A 23585-nucleotide genomic window follows, 5' to 3' on the forward strand; every position below is an offset into this window, starting at 1 on the left:
CGTCAGTATTGCCTCACCTGTTCCAACATTTCTGCGGAATCCAAACTGATCTTCGCCGAGGTTGGCTTCTACCAGCTTTTCCATTTGTCTGTAACGAATTCATGTCAGTATTTTGCAGCTGTGACTTATTAAGCTGATAGTTCGGTAATTTTCACACCTGTCAACACCTGCTTTCTTTGGGATTGGAATTATTATATTCTTCTTGACGTCTGAGGGAATTTCGCCTGTCTCATGCATCTTGCTCACCAGATGGTAGAGTTTTGTCAGGACTGGCTCTCCCAAGGCCGTCAGTAGTTCCAATGGAATGTTGTCTACTTCCGGGGCCTTGTTTCGACTCAGGTCTTTCAGCGCTCCGTCAAACTCTTTACGCAGTATCGTATCTCCCATTTCATCTTCATCTACATCCTCTTCCATTTCCATAATATTGTCCTCAAGTACATCACCCTTGTATAGACCCTCTATATACTCCTTCCATCTTTCTGCTTTCCCTTCTTCGCTTAGAACTGGGTTTCCATCTGAGCTCCTGATATTCATACAAGTGGCTCTCTTTTCTCCAAAGGTCTCTTTAATTTTCCTGTACGCAGTATCTATCTTACCCCTAGTGAGATAAGCCTCTACATCCTTACATTTGTCCTCTAGCCATCTCTGCTTAGCCATTTTGCACTTCCTGTCGATCTCATTTTTGAGACATTTGTATTCCCTTTTGCCTGCTTCATTTATAGCGTTTTTATATTTTCTCCTTTCATCAATTAAATTCAATATTTCTTCTGTTACCCAAGGGTTTCTACTTGCCCTCGTCTTTTTACCTACTTGATCCTCTGCTTCCTTCACTACTTCATCCCTCAGAGCTACCCATTCTTCTTCTACTGTATTTCTTTCCCCCATTCCTGTCAATTGTTCGCTTATGCTCTCCCTGAAACTCTGTACAACCTCTGGTTTACTCAGTTTATCCAGGTTCCATCTCCTTAAATTCCCACCTTTTTGCACTTTCTTCAGTTTTAATCTACAGTTCATAACCAATAGATTGTGGTCACAGTCCACATCTGCCCCTGGAAATGTCTTACAATTTAAAACCTGGCTCCTAAATCTCTGTCTTACCATTATATAATCTATCTAATACCTTTTAGTATCTCCAGGATTCTTCCACATATACAACCTTCTTTTATGAGTCTTGAACCAAGTGTTAGCTATGATTAAGTTATGCTCTGTGCAAAATTCTACCAGACGGCTTCCTCTTTCATTTCTCTCCCCCAATCCATATTCACCCACTATGTTTCCTTCTCTGACCTTTTCCTACGCTTGAATTCCAGTCACCCATGACTATTAAATTTTCTTCTCCCTTCACTACCTAAATAATTTCTTTTACCTCATCATACATTTCATCAATTTCTTCATCATCTGCAGAGCTAGTTGGCATATAAACTTGTACTACTGTAGTAGGCATGGGCTTCGTGTCTATCTTGGCCACAATAATGCGTTCACTATGCTGTTTGTAGTAGCTTACCCGCGCTCCTATTTTTTTATTCAGTATTAAACCTACTCCTGCATTACCCCTATTTGATATTGTATTTATAACCCTGTATTCACTTGACCAAAAGTCTTGTTCCTCCTGCCACCGAACTTAACTAATTCCCATTATATCTAACTTCAACCTATCCATTTCCCTTTTTAAATTTTCTAACCTACCTGCCCAATTAAGGGATCTGACATTCCATGCTCCGATCCGTAGAACGCCAGTTTTCTTTCACCTGATAACGACGTCCTCTTGAGTAGTCCCCGCCCATATAATCCGAATGGGGGACTATTTTACCTCCGGAATATTTTACCCAAGAGGACGCCATCATCATTTAACCATACAGTAAAGCTGCATGCCCTTGGGAAAAATTACGGCTGTAGTTTCCCCTTGCTTTCAGCCGTTCGCAGTATCAGCACAGCAAGGCCGTTTTGGTTAGTGTTGCAAGGCCAGATCAGTCAATCATCCAGACTGTTGCCCCTGCAACTACTGAAAAGGCTGCTGCCCCTCTTCAGGAACCTCATGTTTGTCTGGCCTCTCAGCATATACCCCTCCGTTGTGGTTGCACCTACGGTACGGCCATCTGTATCGCTGAGGCACGCAAGCCTCCCCACCAACGGCAAGGTCCATGGTTCATGGGTGTTCTCTTCTTTTCTGTTTACCCCACGGTTTGTGATTCACTACTTTACAACACTGTGCTCCAGCCACACATTCTTAGAAATTTCTTCCTCAAATTAAGGTTGTTGCTTGATACTAGTGGACTTCTATTGGCCAGGATCGCCCTTTTTGCCTGTGCTAGTCTGCTTTTTTGTTCTCCTTTCTTTGTGTGTCATGTTTCTTTGTGTGTCATGTTATTTTGCTTCCAAGGTAGCAAAATTCTTAACTTTGTCTACATGGTTCCATGTACCACTAATCTCATTTCTGCTACTCCTAAGTACTTTTGTCTTTCTTCAGTTTACTCTCAGTCCACAGTCTATACCCATTAGACTGTTCATTCTGTTCAACAAGTCCTGTAATTCTTCTAAATTTTCATTCAGGATAGCAAGGTCATAAGCAAATCTTATCATTGATATCAGAGTACCCTAAATTTTAATACCTTTCTTGAAACTTTCTTTTATTTTTGTCACTGCCTCCTTGATGTACAGATTGTACAGTATGAGCTAAAGACTAAACCTGTTTTACATCATTTTTAATCCAAATACTTTGTTCTTGGTCTTCCATATCTGTCGCTCTCTATTTGTTATTGTACATATTGTGTATTACCCATCTTTCTGTATGGCATACTCCTATTTCTCTCAGAATTTTGAACAACTTTGATTGATGAACACTTTTTTCCAATTCAACAAATCCTATGAACATATCTTAATTTTTCTCAAGTCTTGCTTCTGTTATCAATTGCCATATCAGAATTGCCTCTCTGCTGCCTTTACCTTTCCAAAACACAAACTGTTTGTCATCAAATAGAGCCTGAATTTTCTTTTTCATTTTCTGTACATTATGCTTGTCAGCAGCTTGAATGCATTAGTTCTCACTCTTACGTGCCCTTGCTATATTTGGGATTGTGTGGACATATTTTTTTGAAAGTCTGCTGTCAATGAAGATGTACATGTTGATGTACATCTACAGACTTGTAGATTCTACAAACCAACCTGAATAGCCACTTGGCTGCCACTTTCCCAATGATTTCAGACATTCCAAAGTAATGTTAGCAAGTCCTTCTGCTGTATTTGATTACAAGTCTTCCAAAGCTTGTTGAACTCTAACTATAATATTGGATCCCTTATGCCTTATACATCAATTCTCATTTGTTCTTCAGTCACAGCATCCCACAAGTCCTCCCTCTTGCCGAGGCCTTTAGTGTATTCTTTCCACTTACCTATTCCCACCTTCGCATTTAACAGTGAAATTCCCACTGTACTCTTAATGCTGATATCCTTGCTTTCAATTTCATTGAAGGTTGTTTAGGCTTTTCTATATCCTGAATCAATCATTCTGATAACTATTTCTTTTTTGATTTCTTCACATTTTTCCTGCAGCCAATCCACCTTCACTTCCCTGCACTTCCTATTTATTTTATTCCTCAATTGATTATATTTATGCATTCCTGAATTTCCCTGAACATTTTTGCACTTCATTTTTTATCAATCAGTTAAAGTAGTTCTTTTGTTACCAAGATTTTTCGCAGTTACTTTGCTTGAACCCTGTACTTTCCTATCCAACTTCCATGTTTGTTCTTGTTGTTGTTGTTGTTGTTGTTGTGGACTGGTGGTGGTGGTGGTCTTCAGTCCTGAGACTGGTTTGATGCAGCTCTCCATGCTAATCTATCCTGTGCAAACTTCTTCATCTCCAGGTACCTACAGCAGCCTACATCCTTCTGAATCTGCTTAGTGAATTCATCTCTTGGTCTCCCTCTACGATTTTTACCCTCCACGCTGCCCTCCAATACTAAATTGGTGATCCCTCGATGTCTCAGAACATGTCCTACCAAACGATCCCTTCTTCTAGTCAAATTGTGCCACAAGCTCCTCTTCTCCCCAATTCTATTCAAACCTCCTCATTAGTTAGACGATCTACCCATCTAATCTTCAGCATTCTTCTGTAGCACCACATTTCAAAAGCTTCTATTCTCTTCTTGTCCAAACTATTTATCCTCCATGTTTCACTTCCATACATGGCTACACTCCATACAAATACTTTCAGAAACGACTTCCTGACACTTAAGTCTATACCCGATGTTAACAAATTTTTCTTCTTCAGAAACGCTTTCCTTGCCATTGCCAGTCTACATTTTATATCCTCTCTACTTCGACCATCATCAGTTATTTTGCTCCCCAAATAGCAAAATTCCTTTACTACTTTAAGTGTCTCATTTCCTAACATAATTCCCTCAGCATCACCCGACTTAATTCGACTATATTCCATTATCCTCGTTTTGCTTTTGTTGATGTTCATCTTATATCCTCCTTTCAAGACACTGTCCATTCCGTTCAACTGCTCTTCCAAGTCCTTTGCTGTCTCTGACAGAATTGCAATGTCATCGGCAAACCTCAAAGTTTTTATTTCTTCTCCATGGACTTTAATACCTACTCCGAATTTTTCTTTTGTTTCCTTTACTGCTTGCTCAATATACAGATTGTATAACATCAGGGACAGGCTACAACCCTGTCTCACTCCCTTCCCAACCACTGCTTCCCTTTCATGCCCCTCGACTCTTAGAACTGCCATCTGGTTTTTGTACAAATTGTAAATAGCCCTCCGCTCCCTGTATTTTACCCTTGCCACCTTTAGAATTTGAAAGAGAGTATTCCAGTCAACATTGTCAAAAGCTTTCTCTAAGTCTACAAATGCTAGAAATGTAGGTTTGCCTTTCCTAAGTCGTAACGTCAGTATTGCCTCACCTGTTCCAACATTTCTGCGGAATCCAAACTGATCTTTGCCGAGGTCGGCTTCTACCAGCTTTTCCATTTATCTGTAAAGAATTCATGTCAGTATTTTGCAGCTGTGACTTATTAAACTGATAGTTCGGTAATTTTCACACCTGTCAACACCTGCTTTCTTTGGGATTGGAATTATTATATTCTTCTTGAAGTCTGAGGGAATTTCGCCTGTCTCATACATCTTGCTCACCAGATGGTAGAGTTTTGTCAGGACTGGCTCTCCCAAGGCCGTCAGTAATTCCAATGGAATGTTGTCTACTCCCGGGGCCTTGTTTCGACTCAGGTCTTTCAGCGCTCCGTCAAACTCTTCACGCAGTATCGTATCTCCCATTTCATCTTCATCTACATACTCTTCCATTTCCATAATATTGTCCTCAAGTACATCACCCTTGTATAGATCCTCTATATACTCCTTCCATCTTTCTGCTTTCCCTTCTTTGCTTAGAACTGGGTTTCCATCTGAGCTCTTGATATTCATACAAGTGGCTCTCTTTTCTCCAAAGGTCTCTTTAATTTTCTTGTACTCAGTATCTATCTTACCCCTAGTGAGATAAGCCTCTACATCCTTACATTTGTCCTCTGGCCATCCCTGCTTAGCCGTTTTGCACTACCTGTCGATATCATTTTTGAGATGTTTTTATTCCCTTTTGCCTGCTTCATTTACTGCATTTTTATATTTTCTCCTTTCATCAATTAAATTCAATATTTCTTCTGTTACCCAAGGGTTTCTACTAGCCCTCGTCTTTTTACCTATATGATCCTCTGCTGCCTTCACTATTTCATCCCTCAAAGTTACCCATTCTTCTTCTACTGTATTTCTTTCCCCCATTCCCGTCAATTGTTCCCTTATGCTCTCCCTGAAACTCTGTACAACCTCTGGTTTAGTCAGTTTATCCAGGTCCCATCTCCTTAAATTCCCACCTTTTTGCACTTTCTTCAGTTTTAATCTACAGTTCATAACCAATAGATTGTGGTCACAGTCCACATCTGCCCCTGGAAATGTCTTACAATTTAAAACCTGGCTCCTAAATCTCTGTCTTACCATTATATAATCTATCTGATACGTTTTAGTATCTCCAGGGTTTTTCCATGTATACAACCTTCTTTCATGATTGTTAAACCAAGTGTTAGTTATGATTAAGTTATGCTCTGCGCAAAATTCTACCAGGCAGCTTCCTCTTCCATTTCTTAGCCTCAATCCATATTCACCTATTATGTTTCCTTCTCTCCCTTTTCCTACACTTGAATTCCAGTCACCCATGACTATTAAATTTTCGTCTCCCTTCACTAACTGAATAATTTCTTTTATCTCATCATACATTTCATCAATTTCTTCATCATCTGCAGAGCTAGTTGGCATATAAACTTGTACTACTGTAGTAGGCATGGGCTTCGTGTCTATCTTGGCCACAATAATGCGTTCACTATGCTGTTTGTAGTAGCTTACTTGTACTCCTATTTTTTTATTCATTATCAAACCTACTCCTGCATTACCCTTATTTGATATTGTATTTATAACCCTGTATTCACCTGACCAAAAGTCTTGTTCCTCCTGCCACCGAGCTTCACTAATTCCCACTATATCTAACTTTAACATATCCATTTCCCTTTTTAAATTTTCTAACCTACCTGCCCAATTAAGGGATCTGACATTCCACGCTCCGATCCGTAGAACGCCAGTTTTCTGTCTCCTGATAACAATGTCCTCTTGAGTTGTCCCCGCCCGGAGATCCGAATAGGGGACTATTTTACCTCCGGAATATTTTACCCAAGAGGATGCCATCATCATTTAATCATACAGTAAAGCTGCATGCCCTCGGGAAAAATTACGGCTGTAGTTTCCCCTTGCTTTCAGCCGTTCGCAGTACCAGAACAGGAAGACTATTTTGGTTAATGTTACAAGGCCAGATCAGTCAATCATCCAGACTGTTGCCCCTGCAACTACTGAAAAGGCTGCTGCCCCTCTTCAGGAACCACACATTTGTCTGGTCTCTCAACAGATACCCCTCCGTTGCGGTTGCACCTACGGTACGGCTATCTGTATCATTGAGGCACGCAAGCCTCCCCACCAACGCCAAGGTCCGTGGTTCATGTTGTTCTTCTTATAAACATCCATTCCTGTACAACTGAACTGCCTGCCGTGGTATTCACTACCATAGTATCTGCAGTCTCAAAGAACTTCAAACACATCTCATTATTCATCAGTACTCCACTAGCCCACTTCTTTTCAGAAATATCTAATTTCAGAATCTCTGTCTGACCACAATGTAAGCCAGCTGGAATCTTTCCATATCTCCAAACCCTTTCCAAGTATACCTTCTCCTCTTGTGATTTTTGAAGCATTAAAAAAATCAACACAGTTTACCATTGTTTGATAGAATATATATTTCACTCAACTTAGATATCTAAATATTAACTGTTGTTGAATGAGACTAAAGTATATCTCTTGAGGGTCTGCACTACTCCAACTGCTTGCCTACCTCAACTCACAGATATATCTTCCAAAGAAGGATGCTTTTTGAGAGTTCAGCAAATGCAGAATAGCACATTTTTGCAGGTCTGGAACTATTATTACATAAAAACAAGTAAGCAAATGCTCAATATTAAAAATAAATCAAACATCTACAAAGCCCATCTTGAATTGCTGAAGCAAATATCTGTTTATATTTGGATTAAACTTTTAAAATTTTCACAGCTCCTGGCCAGCTATCGAAATTCATTTGTACTACCAATCTTCCCTAATATTCTATTTTTCTTATATAATTTCTTCTCTCTATCTGATATATAACATCTGCTCCTCCTTTCTGTGCAGCCTTTTTCTACCTTTACGTCTTACAGGCTTTTCAGTTCTCCTCCTGCTCTCCAACCTCAAAACAAGCCAATGTGCATGATGTTTCACACTGACTTTCCAGTGAATATGACTGTATCACCTTTACTTCATTTTTATGACCAACAAAAACCACTGTGCTACTACAGTGTGAAATGTAGATGCAACATAACAAAAACAAGAAAACTAAGAATTATTATGCTTAAGGTTCTTCAGCAGAGGAACTGTACCTATGGGCTATTCAGCATAGCTGACATTTACAAATCAAGGCAGCCACTACTAGCTGCTGCACATCCGAAAGAACAGTTAGTTTGACAACGGACAGGGAGCAAAACAGCTTTGAATGAGTGCACCAAGAATACTACTCAAAGTAAAATAGGTAATCACTGGCAGTCTTTGTCTTGTGATTTTATCGGGAGCTCCAGTGTTGAGCGCATTTTGGAGCCTCTTAGGAAAAGTGTGTCCAGGGCTGGAAAGAAGTCCAATGTGCTCTTGGGTATGTCTGCTGGAGGGCCTCATCCAAGATGTGGAAGAGGCCCTGTCTTTGGCTACTGAGGGTGCAGAGTGCAATCGTTACAAGTTTTGGCTCGTGGAATCACCAATTATACCTATCTTTGGGTTCTGAGGTCATCCTCAGCTCATAGGTGTGACTGGCAGGTTGCCAAACTTGATGGGTTGCAAGCAGAGCTTACAATCTGCAGTATCATGTCCAGAATTGATTGGAATCCTTTGGTTTGGAACCAAGTGAGAGGCTCAACCAGAGGCTACATCGATTCTGTGACGGTCTTGGCTGGAGGTTTCACGACCTGCATTATGGGGTGTATAATTGTAGGACTTCCGTTGATAAGTAATGATTGTGCTATTCAGAGGCAGAAGCTATTTGGGTAGCAGAGAATTGTGGAGTGCACATGAGGCTCTTTTACACTAGCCATTAGTCTGAGGTTCTTTGATGAACACTCATGAGTCGATACGCAGTGAGTGGAATCAGATCACATACAAAGGAAAGCCATTTCGAATGTCAAAATACCAATAAGTTGCTGAAGCAGTCACAAAAAGTTCCTGAATTTACTGCCGTCCAGGAAAGCTATCAAGATCTACTTACACTCCAAACCAAGGGTTGAGTGAAGCCTAAAGTAGAAAGCTCTGAAATACGAGGGATGTTCAACAAAGAACAACCATAAATTCTTTCTTCCTTTTTTCCCAACATACCTTTACTCATCATGGTAATTTTGATGGTCCTTCTCAAAATAATCTCTTTTGGAAGTGATGTACTTGTCCCAGTTTCTGTCTGTCTGCCTCTGCAGTCTTCACTACTGCTTCTGAAGATTTTTGCAAGGGTTTTGCAAGATCTCTGTTTGAATAATCCATGTTGATTTTTATGGGAAAAAGATTAATGTCAGCGATATAAAACTATAATTATGTGCATCTGTCCTATGATCCCTCTTGAAAATGGGAATAACCTGCACTTTTTCCAGTTGCTATGTACCTTTTATTGCTCAGCAACCTACAACAAACAGCTGCTAGTATGGGAGCAAGTTCTTTCACATAATCTCTGTAGAATTTTATAGGTATCTCATCTGATCCTGATGTCTTGCCACTAATAATTGACTGTAGTAGTTTTTCTATTCTGTGAATGGTTATACCAATATTTACCATTTCGAAGTTCTTACGGTGACTGAAAGGAGGGACCATGTTATGATCTTCTGTGTATTATGGTCTTCTGTTCTTTGGAAGACTGAATTCAATATTTTCACCTTCTCTTTGTCATCTTGCGTTCTGGTGAGAGTACGATCTCCAAGTGACTGAACAAATGATTTTGATCTGCTTACTATTTTATATACAGTGAAAACATTGTCAGATCGATTGACAAAACTTACTTTCAAAGTCACTGAACACTTCTATCATTCCTCCCAGCTTTCATTTCTCTGCTAGGTTTTTATTTTTCCTGAATCTGCGATGAAGCGCTCTCTGTTCACGTAGCAGTTTTCTAACAAGGTGGATCTTTCCCACCCCTTTAGACCCTGCTCAGAACAGACTTCCCTAGGACATACTGAATGATGCTTTTAAATTTTTTCTATTTGTATTGTACATCTTCATCCTCAGCACTGAATATTTGATGTTGACACTATAGAAAGTATGTGATACTGATGTCTGGAATGGGATGTAAGTGAATTTCTTTTTAACTTTCTAACAGGCTAAATTTGTGTACTGAACGGATCTGTGCTCTTTGAGGATGGGTACTCAATAACTGAACTGTCTGTGTATGCCTCACAACCCAACTCACATTTAAAAATAAACCTTATTCACTGTACATCAGCTACAGATATTGGTAGCGTAACTTACAGAATTTTCAATCTGCGAGAATCTCTCCTCTATGTTCCCAAAGTACGCAACTAAACATCTGCAGAAAGTTCTACATCACCTGGAATATTCACACCAGCACACACACTATTCCAGAATGAAGTTTCATTCTGAAAGCAATCCTACAAGATGTGGCTACGTCATCCTAGCAACATTCTTATATTAAGAGAATTACTGCAGTAGATTATGCAGGAGAGTTGGGGGAAATAGAAGAAATGTATCTATATACTGAAGCATTTGAGATGGACCATGAGGAGTGTTCAGGTGACTCTGTTAGTAATGTTACTCCCAAAGAAAGATACCTGAGCTCACATTTCAGTCTTAAACAACAGCCTTAATCAAACAGAAGGTTGATATTAGATGAGACACGACTTTGTAATATCTAATTTCAATTACAGTTTGTAGTTAAATATAAACTTACTGTGGAAAGAACTGTTGCTAACAGCTCCCTTTGTATGTTCTGCATCCACACCTCACAGATCTTTTGCTCATCTTGGCTGATAACTCTTGACAGAGTCATGCGTCTCTGGGAATCTTTCTTCAACAAATAAAATCCATCTTGTTCTGAGGCCTCTCCCAATCCCAAAACTCCACCTCCTTTAGGTGTAGGTATGTCAACTTCTGGGGAAAGTAAGCCACCTGATGAACTTCGTCGTGTCATATTTACACCACTCTCTTGATCTGTCTCATATGTGGGTGTACTGAGACTGTGAACAATTAATAAAGATCGTTACTGTAATCATCTGGCTTTTACAGCAATCTGAATAGTTTTCACACTAAAATAGGATGCACACTTCAAGAATTCCATTATACTTCAAAGAGTTCAACTTACTATGATATGCTTGGATAAGTAAAAAAATAAATAAAGATCTGTACATAGAACTTGTCCTTACTGTAAATTGGTTTTTGCTACTACAATTTCTTTGTTCTGGTAGAATCAAAATTTCAGTCTATAATTTCTCATTCATTGTGTGAGAATATTAAACATTTTAAAAACAATGTCAACAGTAGATGAAAGTATGAAATTCCACAGGTGAACACGTACATACCCACACACACATGTGGTTACAGAGTAAAACTGCTTATGAGAGGTTGCACAGGATGGGATAGGAGTAGGGTTGTGGATGAAGCAGGAGAAAGGGGTAGGGGACAGGGGCAGGGGGAGGGGAAAAAGCACAGGGGAGAAGGGGGGAGGGGGAGGGGGGGGGGGGAGAGAGAGAGAGAGAGAGAGAGAGAGAGAGAGAGAGAGAGAGAGAGAGAGAGGGGGGGGGGGATGGAGGGGGAGAGAGAGGGGGGATGGGGGGGAAGATAGGGGGGAGGGAGGGGGGGGAGAGAGAGGGGGAGAGAGAGAGAGAGAGAGAGAGAGAGAGAGAGAGAGAGAGAGAGTGTGTGTGTGTGTGTGTGTGTGTGTGTGTGTGTGCGCGCACTACTTTCACAAGTAAGACTGGGGCAAGTGAGTGGGAAGGGAGCAGCTGATGATAAGAGAAAAAAGGCAGTTTAGGCCAGGGGGTTTGGGAGAAAGAGACGACGTGCTGGAGAAACTGTGTAGTTCCGAGGAGCTGGTGCTGTAAGGAAGTATCCAAAAAGCACAGGTATTGAAGCACTTGTTGAAGTCATTTGTGTGGTGGCACACAGCATGCTCAGCAAATCAATGAGTTTAGTTATCCACAGCCTGGCCGTGACCTTTCAAGTTGCACAGTAATTGCAGGGCAGCTGGTAATGATGTGGCTGTTTTCACAAGTAACCCCACATGTGATTGGACATGAAATGCCTGTGACTGGTTTGCAGTAGGAGGTGGTGGTTAGGCATATGTAGCTGATCTTATATTTGAGTAGCCTGCAGTGAAACAATCTGTGAGGTGGAGATTTTGGGACCCATGATGGAAATTTAACTCAGGACTAGCTGGACAAGACAACATCCTTCTACAAGGGTCCTGAAAAGGTTATCAGCATATCTGGTGTAATTCCAGTTTCCCAAAAAATATGCAGCACCCAAGTGTATCAAGGGTGTCTAAGAGCGATTTTTTGACATATAACATACGATAGCTGCCTAGATCGAAGTATAATTGGTGGTTATTCCATTTGATAAGGACATGGTTTTTCTCTACATTGCACATATGCAGAATGGCATTGGCAGGTGGCATTTTGGAACCCATAACTTGCACAAACTTGTTTTTAGATTTGGCCTATGGAGGAGAAACAGCTGTGTGTCAGAATGTGATTTCTCAAAAGGATTAGGGAGAAGGTTGTCAGTTTAGTATCAAGGACAACATGGTGGTATTTCACTGTAGTAAGGGCATGGATGTGAAAGATGTTTGTTTACGGGAATGTAATATCCACAGTGACAAGCGGTATCTGGTGGTATTGGGAAATGAAGTGATTAGTGATTTGAATGTAGGAAAGTAGACTATGGACAATTGGTTGGAGATGCCTGTCACCAAAGGCAGATACCTTACCAAAGTGAAACTATCAGCAGGGACTCTACTTAACTTTGTAGAACTCAGGGTGCAGGTAAAAGATAGATGCACACTGGATTACCAGTATAAGGAGGGAAATGGATACAAGTGACATATGTGCATCTTCATATTTTCACGGCACAAAGACTGTTCCATTTCCAGGCATGCATCCGCATAAATTCAACTTCTTCTTCTTCTAATATTTCAGCTGAATACCATCTACCCATCTTCAGAGTGAGCCAAGATGACTGACACTCCAGCACCTGCTCCGTCCTTTCAAACTTGAGGACCGAACCACTGAGCATGCGGCCACAGATACACAACGCGTCAGTAATGCTGATCGGCAGCAAAGAGGTATGACATAAGCATATGTATGGATGGAATAAATCTATGGCTGTGCAGTAGATCCATACGGTGATATCGATGTATCACTGCAAGCTGCATAGTCTTTGTTATTTAATTACATAAATTATTAGAGATAGCGGCTTCAGTTTGGACAAATCACGGAATCTATCAATTTCTGTAATTAAATCACAAACGTCATGGCAGTGCAGCGCGCAGTGATAAATCGATATCACCATGTGGATTGACTGTGCAGCCATAGATTTATTCCATGCTTATGTCATACCTCTTCGCTGCCAATCAACATCTCTGGTACCTTGTGTATCTGTGGCCGCATGCGCAGTAGTTCAGTTCTTGGGTTTAAAAGGACAGAGAAAGTGCTGGAGTGTCAGTCACCTTGGCTCACTCTGAAGATGGCTGGTGGTATTCAGCCACAATATTAGAAGAAGAAGTTGAATTTATGTGGCTGCACACCTGAAATTTTATGAAACAAGTGACATATTTTGAGAAGGGTCTATACGACATATTTTGAGATAGTCCTATATGTTTTAAGAAGTTGCTGAATGCCCAGATGGGATTATAGTGGCAAAGTCTATAAGCAGAAGTGTCAGCAAGTTGATGGAGACCCTCATTCTGTTGTCACTGGTTTATGAACATGGTAGGTTAACAGAGTCTGGCTGTATGGAAAGGATGGTCAGGGGCGATAATGGGTAGGGAGAGGTCAGAAATGGTTAAGACAATTTTCAGTGACTTGTCTGAGCTAGTAGTGGCATGGACGGCAAAGAAATATTTCCACTTATGAGAATTAGCAAATGAAAGCTGTTTCTTGACAAGTGAAGTTATTAGCAATACTGAGGTATCTACAGGGATTGGTTTAGGATGTATGGAGTGAAAGCAGGTTTGCGGCTGGTTGAATGAGAGTGATGGGTTATCTGGTGGTAAGTGGAATTCCCAAGCAGCAGCATGTTGTAAATAGCTTACATAACTTCCTCAGATGGTGCTGAGAAAGTTGTAACAGCCACCTGAGGGCAAGGGGTATCAATTTCTTAGGTACCTTTATGGACAGACAATATCGTTCCCAATTAGTCTCGAAAACTGATTTCCCATGTCATTCCTTCCTGTGACACCAACAAATCCATCACTAAAGAAAACCAGCCAATGACCACCATCACTTGGACTTTGAAAACTAAATCACATCCATTGTCAGGACTTCAAATACCTCTCATCACATGTCTAAATGTGAGATATCTACTCGAAAGCTTATCCTCATCAAAGTGGTATTTATTTGCCCAACAGGCTGACATAATATTTTTGTCCATCCCCACAACAATCTAAAACACAATCCTGAACCACACGAATCATTGCTCTATGGATGAACCATCTGCAAGAGCTGTCCCATCCACCCAGTCATCCTGCACTTCAATCATAGGTGTTTCCTAACAAATCAACTGCATGGCTCCATGAGAGTGCAGCCAAGACATGAACAAGTTACAGCCAAGACATAAACAAGCTATCCTGCAATCATTCTGCTGGATTCTACATAGGAAAGACAACTGATCAGCTGTCTACCCACATGAATGATGATCATGAATCTCTAACTCTACCACTTAGTAGCTGAAACTACTGCATATCCTCAAGTTTTATGCCTTTTTCCATAATCAATCCTTATTTTATCCCTTCTGCTGAGAACCTTGTATCTCCTCGTCTCCTGTCTGGGAGACAGGAAACTCCTACAAGACTTCCCTACTCCCTCTTGCCTCACACCTTTAATTCTGTCTGTCCAATCAACTTGCCTATAAACAATCAAGGTGGTGGCCAGGTTCTGTCTGTGTGTGTGTGTGTGTGTGTGTGTGTGTGTGGAGGAGGGGGAGAAGTTGGTTGATGTGGGGGAGGAGACCAACCAGCGAGGCCATTGATCCCATTGCATTAGGGAAGGACAGGGAAGGCAGTTGGCCATGCCCTTTCCCAGGAACCGGCATTTACCTGAAGCTATTTATGGAAATCACGGAAACCTATATGCAAGTCTAATGTGCTAACTACTGCGCTGAATGGGAGGGGCAGCATTTGCAAATGAGTGTAATTGATTAGCCAGCATAGAAGAAAATTTCATGGATACAGTATACAAATTGTTGCAGAGAGAGCGAGCTGAGAATGGTAGATAAAAAACGAGACAAACAGAAGATGGATGTAATACGTTTAGGTGTTAAAACACATGGATATCAGAGACAGTTATGAAAATCTAAATAAATAGCCTGGGTGAATAAGATTATTAAAAATACTGTCAAAACTACAAACCGTGTTACAAGTATCTCTTATTAAAGAAAACAAAAGGGGATTCAAGTAGCACAGAAGGACCGCCCTCATTTTCTACACGCATAAAGAATCTGATAACCAGGGTAAGCAAATATCTGTAACTTTCTGACAATGAAGTTGTAGTGTATGGGAAAGTGCTGTCCTTGAGTGACTGTAGAAGGATACAAGACTATCTGGATAGATTTTCTACAGTATTTGGTGTGATGCATGGCAGCTTGCTCTCAGTGTTGGAAAATATAGGTTAACACAGATGAGTACACATAAAAAATTGTATAATGTCTGAACACAGTAATGCTGGTCTGTTTGAGACAGCAATGCTGATTAAATATCTAATGTAAATAGACATAAAAAATCCACTCACCAAGCAGCGGCAAGAAAACACAAACACAAACAGGTTTAACTTTTACAAGCTTCTTCTGGCAGAAGAGTTGAGGGGGAAGGAAGAGGAGTGAAGGAAAAGGATTGGAGAGGTTTAGGAAATGGGGTAAAGTTCAGAATAGACACCCAGAACTCCAGGTCAGAGGACACTTACTAGGCACAATGAGAAAGAAAGACTATCTATCTATTATCTATCCAGTTACATTATATCTATTTATCCCTTTACAGTATATTGTCAATAATTGATTATTTTCATTGTGATTAAATATCTAGGCATAATGTTGCAAAGCAACATGAACAACAAGCGCATAAGGTTGGTTGTGGGGAAACTGAATGGTCAACTTTGGTTTATTGGGAGAATTGTAGGAAAGTGTAGCTCACCTTTAAAGGAGACTGTGTACAAAACACTTGTGAAACCTATTCTTGACTACTGTTTAAATATTTGGGATCTCCACCAGGTCAATTTTAGGAAGACATTGAAGTAATTCAGCATGCACTGCTAGATTTATTATCAGCAGGAAATGCTCTGTGGATTCAAATGGAAGACAATGGATGGAAGACGATGTTTTCTCATGAAATACTACTGCAAAATTTTAAAGAACTGGTATTTTTAACAGACTACAGAATGATCCTACAGCTACCAATAAACATCTCATGGAAGGATCACAAAGACACGAAAGAAAAATCAGGGCTCATTCAGAAGCATATAGAAAGTAAATTTTCCTTGCTCGATTTGTGAGTGTAACAGGAAAGGGAATGCCTGATGGTGATATACAATTACACATAAATAGTTGGTTTCAGCTATGAAGAAAAAACGTAAAGAGCAATTGACAAGAATAACTTGAATATTTAAATGCTGAGATGTCAACACAGAATCTCGGTGTTACAAGGGTTTCAAAAGTACTTCAGCATTCAAACTGTTGAGGGAATGAAATTCTTTTGATTGATGGGCTGCATGATTCTAGTAGTGTACATACTGATAGTTTGATAAGGCTGGAAAGGAGTCAACAGTAAATGAACTGATAAACATCAAGGCAGGCAGACCAGATGAACTTGGTGGAAACTCAATCAAAGCAATTGGAGGGCTTGAGCAGCAATGGCTATACAGAGTATTCAACATAATGTGGAAAGAAAATGTAACACACACTGTTTAAAAAGGGTGACAGGAAGAAATGTACAAACTAAATAAGTTTAATTTTGATCCCATATGGCCTAAAAAATTCTGAATTAGTTCTTGAGGGTAGACTTACACAAAATCTGTTGAACCTGAACCACAGGAAGAACAACATGGCTTTGGGACTTATAGATTCATTATTGCATTGGTTTTTGCAGCAACTATGCTTTATGAGAAGTGCTGAGAAGAGGAGGACAAAGGAGAAAGGGGGGGGGGGGGGGGGGGGGGCACTTGGAGCTCTTAATGGACACCAAGATGCTATGATCATTTATAGTTTAAGTGTATTTGGGAATGTTGGAGGTATAAGAAAGTGCTTGTGAATGTCACTGCAAGGTTATGACAATCACCTGGAGACCATGAGTAGTGAACTTGTCCAGAACACAAAATCAGAATGGCTCACAATGATCATGATGATGTTTGGTTTGTTGGGTGCTCAACTGCATGGTCATCAGCACCCGTACAAGGTCCCAATCTTTTCACAGACCAATTTTTTGACAGTCCAATCTGTCAAAAATGATGAGGATGATGATGATGATGATGATGATGATGACGATGAAATGATGAGGACAACACAAACACCCAGTCCCCAGGCAGAGAAAATCCCCACCAGGCCGGGAAACGAACCCGGGATTCCGTGATAAAGAGGTAGCAATGCTAGTCACTAGGTCATGAGCTGCGAACTGAATGGCTCAGAATGATGAACAGGGTCCAATAAGGAAATTGGCTCTCACCATTCTTATTTATCATCATAATGGATGAAGTTTTGAAAGCAAAAAACGAAAAAATCCTACAGCTTATGCCTTAGTCTTTGCCAATGATGCAATAGTACAAAGTGAAAGCAATATGTGTCAAAATCAGCAATACCAAGACTGTAGGTTGACTGTTGAGCAAAAATTCTACAACTGAGTTTTGGAAATGAAGAAAGACAGATTGTGTACAATTTTCAGTGCATTGTCTCTTCAGATAATACCATATACCAAGCGATTAGCAACAGAATACAATAAAACCCCCATATACTAAGACGTAGAACATATGTCAGGTATTGTGCAATGACACATTTCCAAAGGCTTCCAAGATCAATCTATGTTAAATATATTTTGTACTTATAATGAAGTATGAATTGGTGACAGGAACAATTACCGGACCAGCAAAACACTTCCCCAAGTCCACAGAAATGAAGTTTCACCTATCTTGTCTAGGAGACAAAATTAAATTAGATAAGCCACTGCAAATGCGAAAGGCTGATACACTGCTAACCACCATAACCGCCAGACTGTTGAATGCTAGCATTCAAATGTGTGTGTATTGTGTTGTACAGTCACCAGACATCAGTTTGTGATTTGGAATTCCATGCCCGTTGCACTTGGTCAGACAATGTAGGGACAGTTAATGCTGGTTGTAGATGACACTGGAGTTGTCATCTGATGATGTCACACATGTGCTCGATTGGAGACAGATACTGTGATCAATCAGGACAAGGCAACAAGCTGACACTCTGTAGAGCATGTTGGGTTACAACAATGATATGTGGGTGAGCGTTACCCTGCTGGGAAACACTCCCTGGAATGTTATATATGGATGGAAGCACAACAGGTCAAATCACCAGACTGACGTACAAATTTTCAGTCAGGATGCATGGGATAGCCAAAAGAGTACTCCTGCTGTCATACAAAATCACATGCCAGACCTTAATTCCAGGTGTTGGTCTAGTGTGTCTAGCAAGCAGAAAGCTTGACTGCAGGCCCTCAACAGGCCGCCTCCTAGTCAACACATGGCCATCACTGGCACCAAAGCAGAACCAACTTTCATTAGAAAACATGACAGACCTCTACCCTGCCCTCTCAAACTATATATGAAAGAAGACTGTGGGTGAACAAAGCCTTATAGAGAAGAGACATACAGAATTGGTTTTAGCTTGCTGGAGTGGGGAAATAACAAGGATGATAAGCTTTTTATTTTTTACTAATTACAGCCTTTCTTCGACTACCACTATTACTCATTTGTGCCTGTATGCATCAATTCACCTCAAATTTTTCCTGTTAAAAATGTTTCAAATATGTTACTATCAAAATGGTGATGAGCAATATAATAAGAACCATTGATAAGAAAATACATACCAATAACAACTTTTGTTCCACGACATTTGGAAACCAAGTTACGAAATTAACACTGTCAATTGCTGTTTCTCATCATGCAAATATACTGTTTGTATAATTTAAATGGAAATATATCTTTTTAAAACTAAAATTTAGATGATAAATTTTCAAAACACAGCAACCTAACATATGCATATGACACTTATTATTTCACAGAGTTCACTACAGTAACAAATCTACACTGACAATACAGCATTTCTTGCTATGTTGCTATTAATATAAATTAGTTAGAAGCAGATTTTCTGTAATGTACTGTTGATAAAACTCATAAATAAGTTCCACATTATGAAACAAAAACAATTAGTACTTGAAACTGGGAACAGATTAATATGGTACATACATTTACAGATCATATAAACACACAGCAATGGGTGTATTGACCATGTTTCTGCCATTCATCATGTCCAGTTTTAATTAGTTTAAAACCATATGCTCTCCACTATTTAAAAAAAGGAGCAATTCAAAAAGGGGGAATGTTCCATTCTGAAACCATGCAACTGTAAATTGGTGTGGCAAGGCCCAAGCAAAACACAATTCACGGCACAAAAATACAAACACTACAACACATCAAGCATTTGGCTTAATCAATATTTTGGTATTTTATCATAAAACTCTTTTTATATGTGCTACTTTAGCATATCATTTTAATTAATTCTGTGTTTAGGAATTTACTCATTTAAAGCATTCAGGTTCAGTGATTCAATTTATTAGATTTTATTAAGAAGCCTTCTGAAACATAACTCTGCACATTTATTTTAAAAATACCAAAGCCCAATGTTAATATCATTACAAAAAACCATAAAAACTTTACCTGGAGAAAGACAGAGCTGCAGGCATGCTGATTGGGGAGAGCAGTGAAGGTCCCCTTGATTTCACAGGGTTCGACTTAGTATTGAAGCCACTACAGCACATGAAGAAGGTAGGACCAAACATGTGTCAGTATGCAAATTGTGGGAGTCAGATGTTGGATTTGCCATTTAATACTCAAAAAATCAAAGAATTAAAAGAATGTGGCAATCATGACTCCATTAGTTATAAAAATTCCTCTACAAAAGAGTTAGTAAACACTTGAAAACTGGACCAAGCATATAAATAAGGAGTGAAAAATTATGCAGGTTTCTTGCAAATAAATTATATTTAATGATACCAAACATTTCATCATACTGAAATAGCTAGTTAAAACAAAACAAAAACAATACAGTAAACAAAAAATATGGATTTCAATTCATATGCTACAGCTTAAATGCCACATATTGCAAGTTACAACTTAAATGTGCCAAATGTATTGAAATTCAAAATAAAAACTCTCTTTTTTAATCACCGTATGTACCTGTTTAAAAGAGAATATGAACTGCAGGGGAATGGATGACACGACAGTTGTCTTTTCTGTAAACTGTTAGATTTAGACTGCCTGGTAAAGTAAGAAATCTTATGTTCTTAACATTCAATTGTATTAGTGCACCAGCAAACAGGCCATTTAGGGGTTATAAATTTATGGCAATATGCATTAACAAGCTGACAACGTGCAACAGCCCAAAATAAAACAACAGGACATTAACAGCTTCTAATGCTCCATGACACTCAGTTTCAACCACCAATAGCACAAGCACATATGCTGAAATTTACAGTTAAGGTGCCAGGTTATCAAAAAACTAAGAAACTGCAGCATATGAAACACAGTTTCTGTTATGAAGTCATCAATACAATTCTTTATCAAGAAACAGAAACCAACCACCTGTATCAAGTTCTCACATACTTTTATTTATCCACAGAGGATATACTGCATCATTCTTCTCTATTATATTAGAAAAAAGGCATTTACAGTATCACACATGTTCCTTACAGTTCATACCAGAAAAAGTTATTTCCGTACCTTAAATGATATATACACATATATATCTCTTTGTACCAAAGGAATACTCAATTGAGAAAAACTAATAAATTATGATACAGAATAGAACTTACCTTCAGGAGTCAAAATGATTAGTACTAACTATGAACACATTTAAAAGTAAGAAAAACATACTGTTCTAGCTTTTGGAACAATGAGTTCCTTTCTTGGAGAGGAGAGAGGAATAGGTTATGGAAGGTTAAAAATGAAAGGCAGTTCACTCAGACCTCTAGATGAGAGGGGCCTACGTGTAGTGAGAACAAGGGTAGTCCTAGATGGAGGAAGCATAAGAAAGTAAGTGAGAGTAAGCACTGGTAAGCACTTCAGTCTAGAGATGGTAAAGATAGATTATTGGAACAGAAATGAAGAGAGCAAGCAACGAGAATAATAGCAAAGAATGGGGAGGGAGGAATACATGTTGACACCAGATCTTTTTTCTCACCAGCCTCCTACTTATTTATTATATTTCATTCATTTTCTGTATCACTTTTTTTCTTTTCTTTCTTTTTTTTTCATTTTTGTTCTCCTCCTGCACTATCCCCTCCACGAAAAAGGAACTGCCTCAAAATCTACAGCAAGCAGTCTGTCACTTTTATTTTTGTTTGTATGAGTACTAAACATTTCACCTTCTGAGGGTAAGCAGAGGTCAGAAATTCTGTTTAACAATGTGTTAAATTATATTTTCTGTGGAATCAACTTGGTACATGAAACTGATTTCATAGGCTCATAACTTAACTTTCACATTCTATACAAACAACCACCTCACTATATGTTATAACTTGTTCATTTCTCCTCCCTTGTTACAAGGATGGTCCCGTAAGTACCTGACCCAACAAAAAAAACACAAAAATTTTGGAAAAAAAATATTTTTAAACATAATCTCCTTTCAGCTTTATACACTTTTCCCAGTGATGTTCAACAAGTTTGATACTCTTTTTATAATGAGAAGTGTCTAACCCCTCAAAATAGCCATTAACTACCAACATCACACCTTCATTTCTTGAAAATCTTCGACCACCAAGCTGTTTTTTCAAGTTTGGGAACAGAAAATAATCCGAGGGGGCTAAATCTGGTGAATAGGGTGCATGAGGTAGTAATTCAAACTTTAATTCATTAATTTTGGCCATTGCAATAACGGACTTGTGAGTTGGTGCATTGTCCAAAAGAAACAACACTTTCTTCTTGGCCAAATGCGGCCATTTTTGCTTGATTTCTTCACCCAAACATTGCAATATGTTTGCATAATACTTGCCGTTGATATTTTTCCCTTTTTCAAGGTAATCAATGAAAATTATCCCACACGCATCCCAAAAAACCAATACCATGACCTTGCCTGCAGATGAAACACTCTTCGCCTTCTTTGGAGTCGGTTCTCCAATTTGTGTCCATTGTTTTGATTGTTGTTTTGTCTCAGGAGTGAAGTCGTGGGCCCATGTTTCATCCATGGTTATGAAATGGCACAAAAAATTAGCTTTGTTGCTGCAAAACTTCACTAAACACTCAATTGAAACATCTTCACAAAACTGTTTTTGCTCAAGTGTGAGCAAATGTGGCACAAACCTTACACATAGTTTTCTCATGACCAATTTTCAGATAATATACGATGTACCACACTTTTTGAAATGCCTATTATGTCTGCCAGCTCCGCTCTTTCAGTTGACAATCATCCAGTACCGCTTTGTGGATTTTCTTCACAATTTCTGGAGTCATCACCTCATTTGGTAGATCACAGCAATGCTCGTCTTGGCAGCTCGTATGGCCTCTCGTTGCTTGCTCTCTCCGTTTCTCTGAGTTTAAACTCAGCTACCCAATATTTTATTGTTGTCAACAAAGGAGTAGACTCTTCCAAAGTAAAATCTAGCTCAGCTTTAAACTGGTTGCGCTGAGGCCTTTGAAAAAAAATATTGTAGCACGTAACGATAACCAATTTTCTCCATTTTTACAAGTTCACTCACAACGTTCACAACTGATGGCTGCCAAACAAATACTGAACAATGTGGCATCTTCAAACTTGAAACAGATGCTTTGTAGATCATGTACTTTCTAATCCAGAGGTATTTTTCAACAATGACTGCCATCTCTCGGTCAGGCCGGGTACTTATGGGATCACCCTTGTAAATAGTTCTTATCCTTCCAGATCATCTAGTGTCAGACACTTCTTTATTGTTGCACGTTTGGAAGCCAGTACTGAGGTGAATCAGTTCAAAGCAGATGGTAGGTGTAGCAAAGTCTCTGGCTACATTATTGACCTAATTGTAAGTAGAATACAGCCCTACTTCACTGCCTGTGGCACTAGGAGAGGGCGAATGGCCTGACCACGTTTTAGCCCAGGAAAACTCCTCAGTACTCATTTTACAGCAGGCTGAGTGGACCTGTTGCTGTCCTGGAAGGACTGGAATGAGATAAAAACCCACCCCTATCTGTACTTACATAATTTTTTTCCTCGAATTTTGTGACACACACTATATAATTTCATGGTGTTTATCATTAAAAATGAGGTATCATAAAATGGGGGGAGGGAGAAAAAGAAAAAAACAAAGGTTCAATTTAGAAAGAAAAATGCAACTAATACGAGAGCAATATAGGAGCAAAGGAAAGTAATGTGTTGGTTGTAAGTGCTCTTAACATCTCAAATAAGTAAAACTAATCAGTGGACAACTGACTACACAGAACATCAAGGGGCTCCAATGATACTGAATAACTGTATGTTATTTCAATTTTAACAGGAAGAATTTAAT

General features: G+C 39.3%; 1 protein-coding gene across 2 annotated transcripts in view; it reads right to left on the reverse strand.

Annotated features, from left to right (window-relative positions):
- Positions 1-23585, reverse strand: part of LOC124617109 (mitogen-activated protein kinase kinase kinase 15) — a 165139-nt gene that overhangs the window by 38467 nt on the left and 103087 nt on the right. The window contains exons 19-20 of one of the 2 annotated variants that reach the window (XM_047145239.1): positions 19768-19857; positions 10560-10845 (exon numbers count right to left, since the gene is read on the reverse strand). In XM_047145239.1, the coding sequence (XP_047001195.1) occupies positions 10560-10845; positions 19768-19857 (376 nt within the window). The remainder of the gene's footprint in view (positions 1-10559; positions 10846-19767; positions 19858-23585) is intronic. The other variant, XM_047145240.1, reaches the window with a different exon arrangement.

The sequence above is a fragment of the Schistocerca americana genome, chromosome 1, assembly GCF_021461395.2.
Source record: "Schistocerca americana isolate TAMUIC-IGC-003095 chromosome 1, iqSchAmer2.1, whole genome shotgun sequence".
NCBI classification, from domain to species: domain Eukaryota; kingdom Metazoa; phylum Arthropoda; class Insecta; order Orthoptera; family Acrididae; genus Schistocerca; species Schistocerca americana.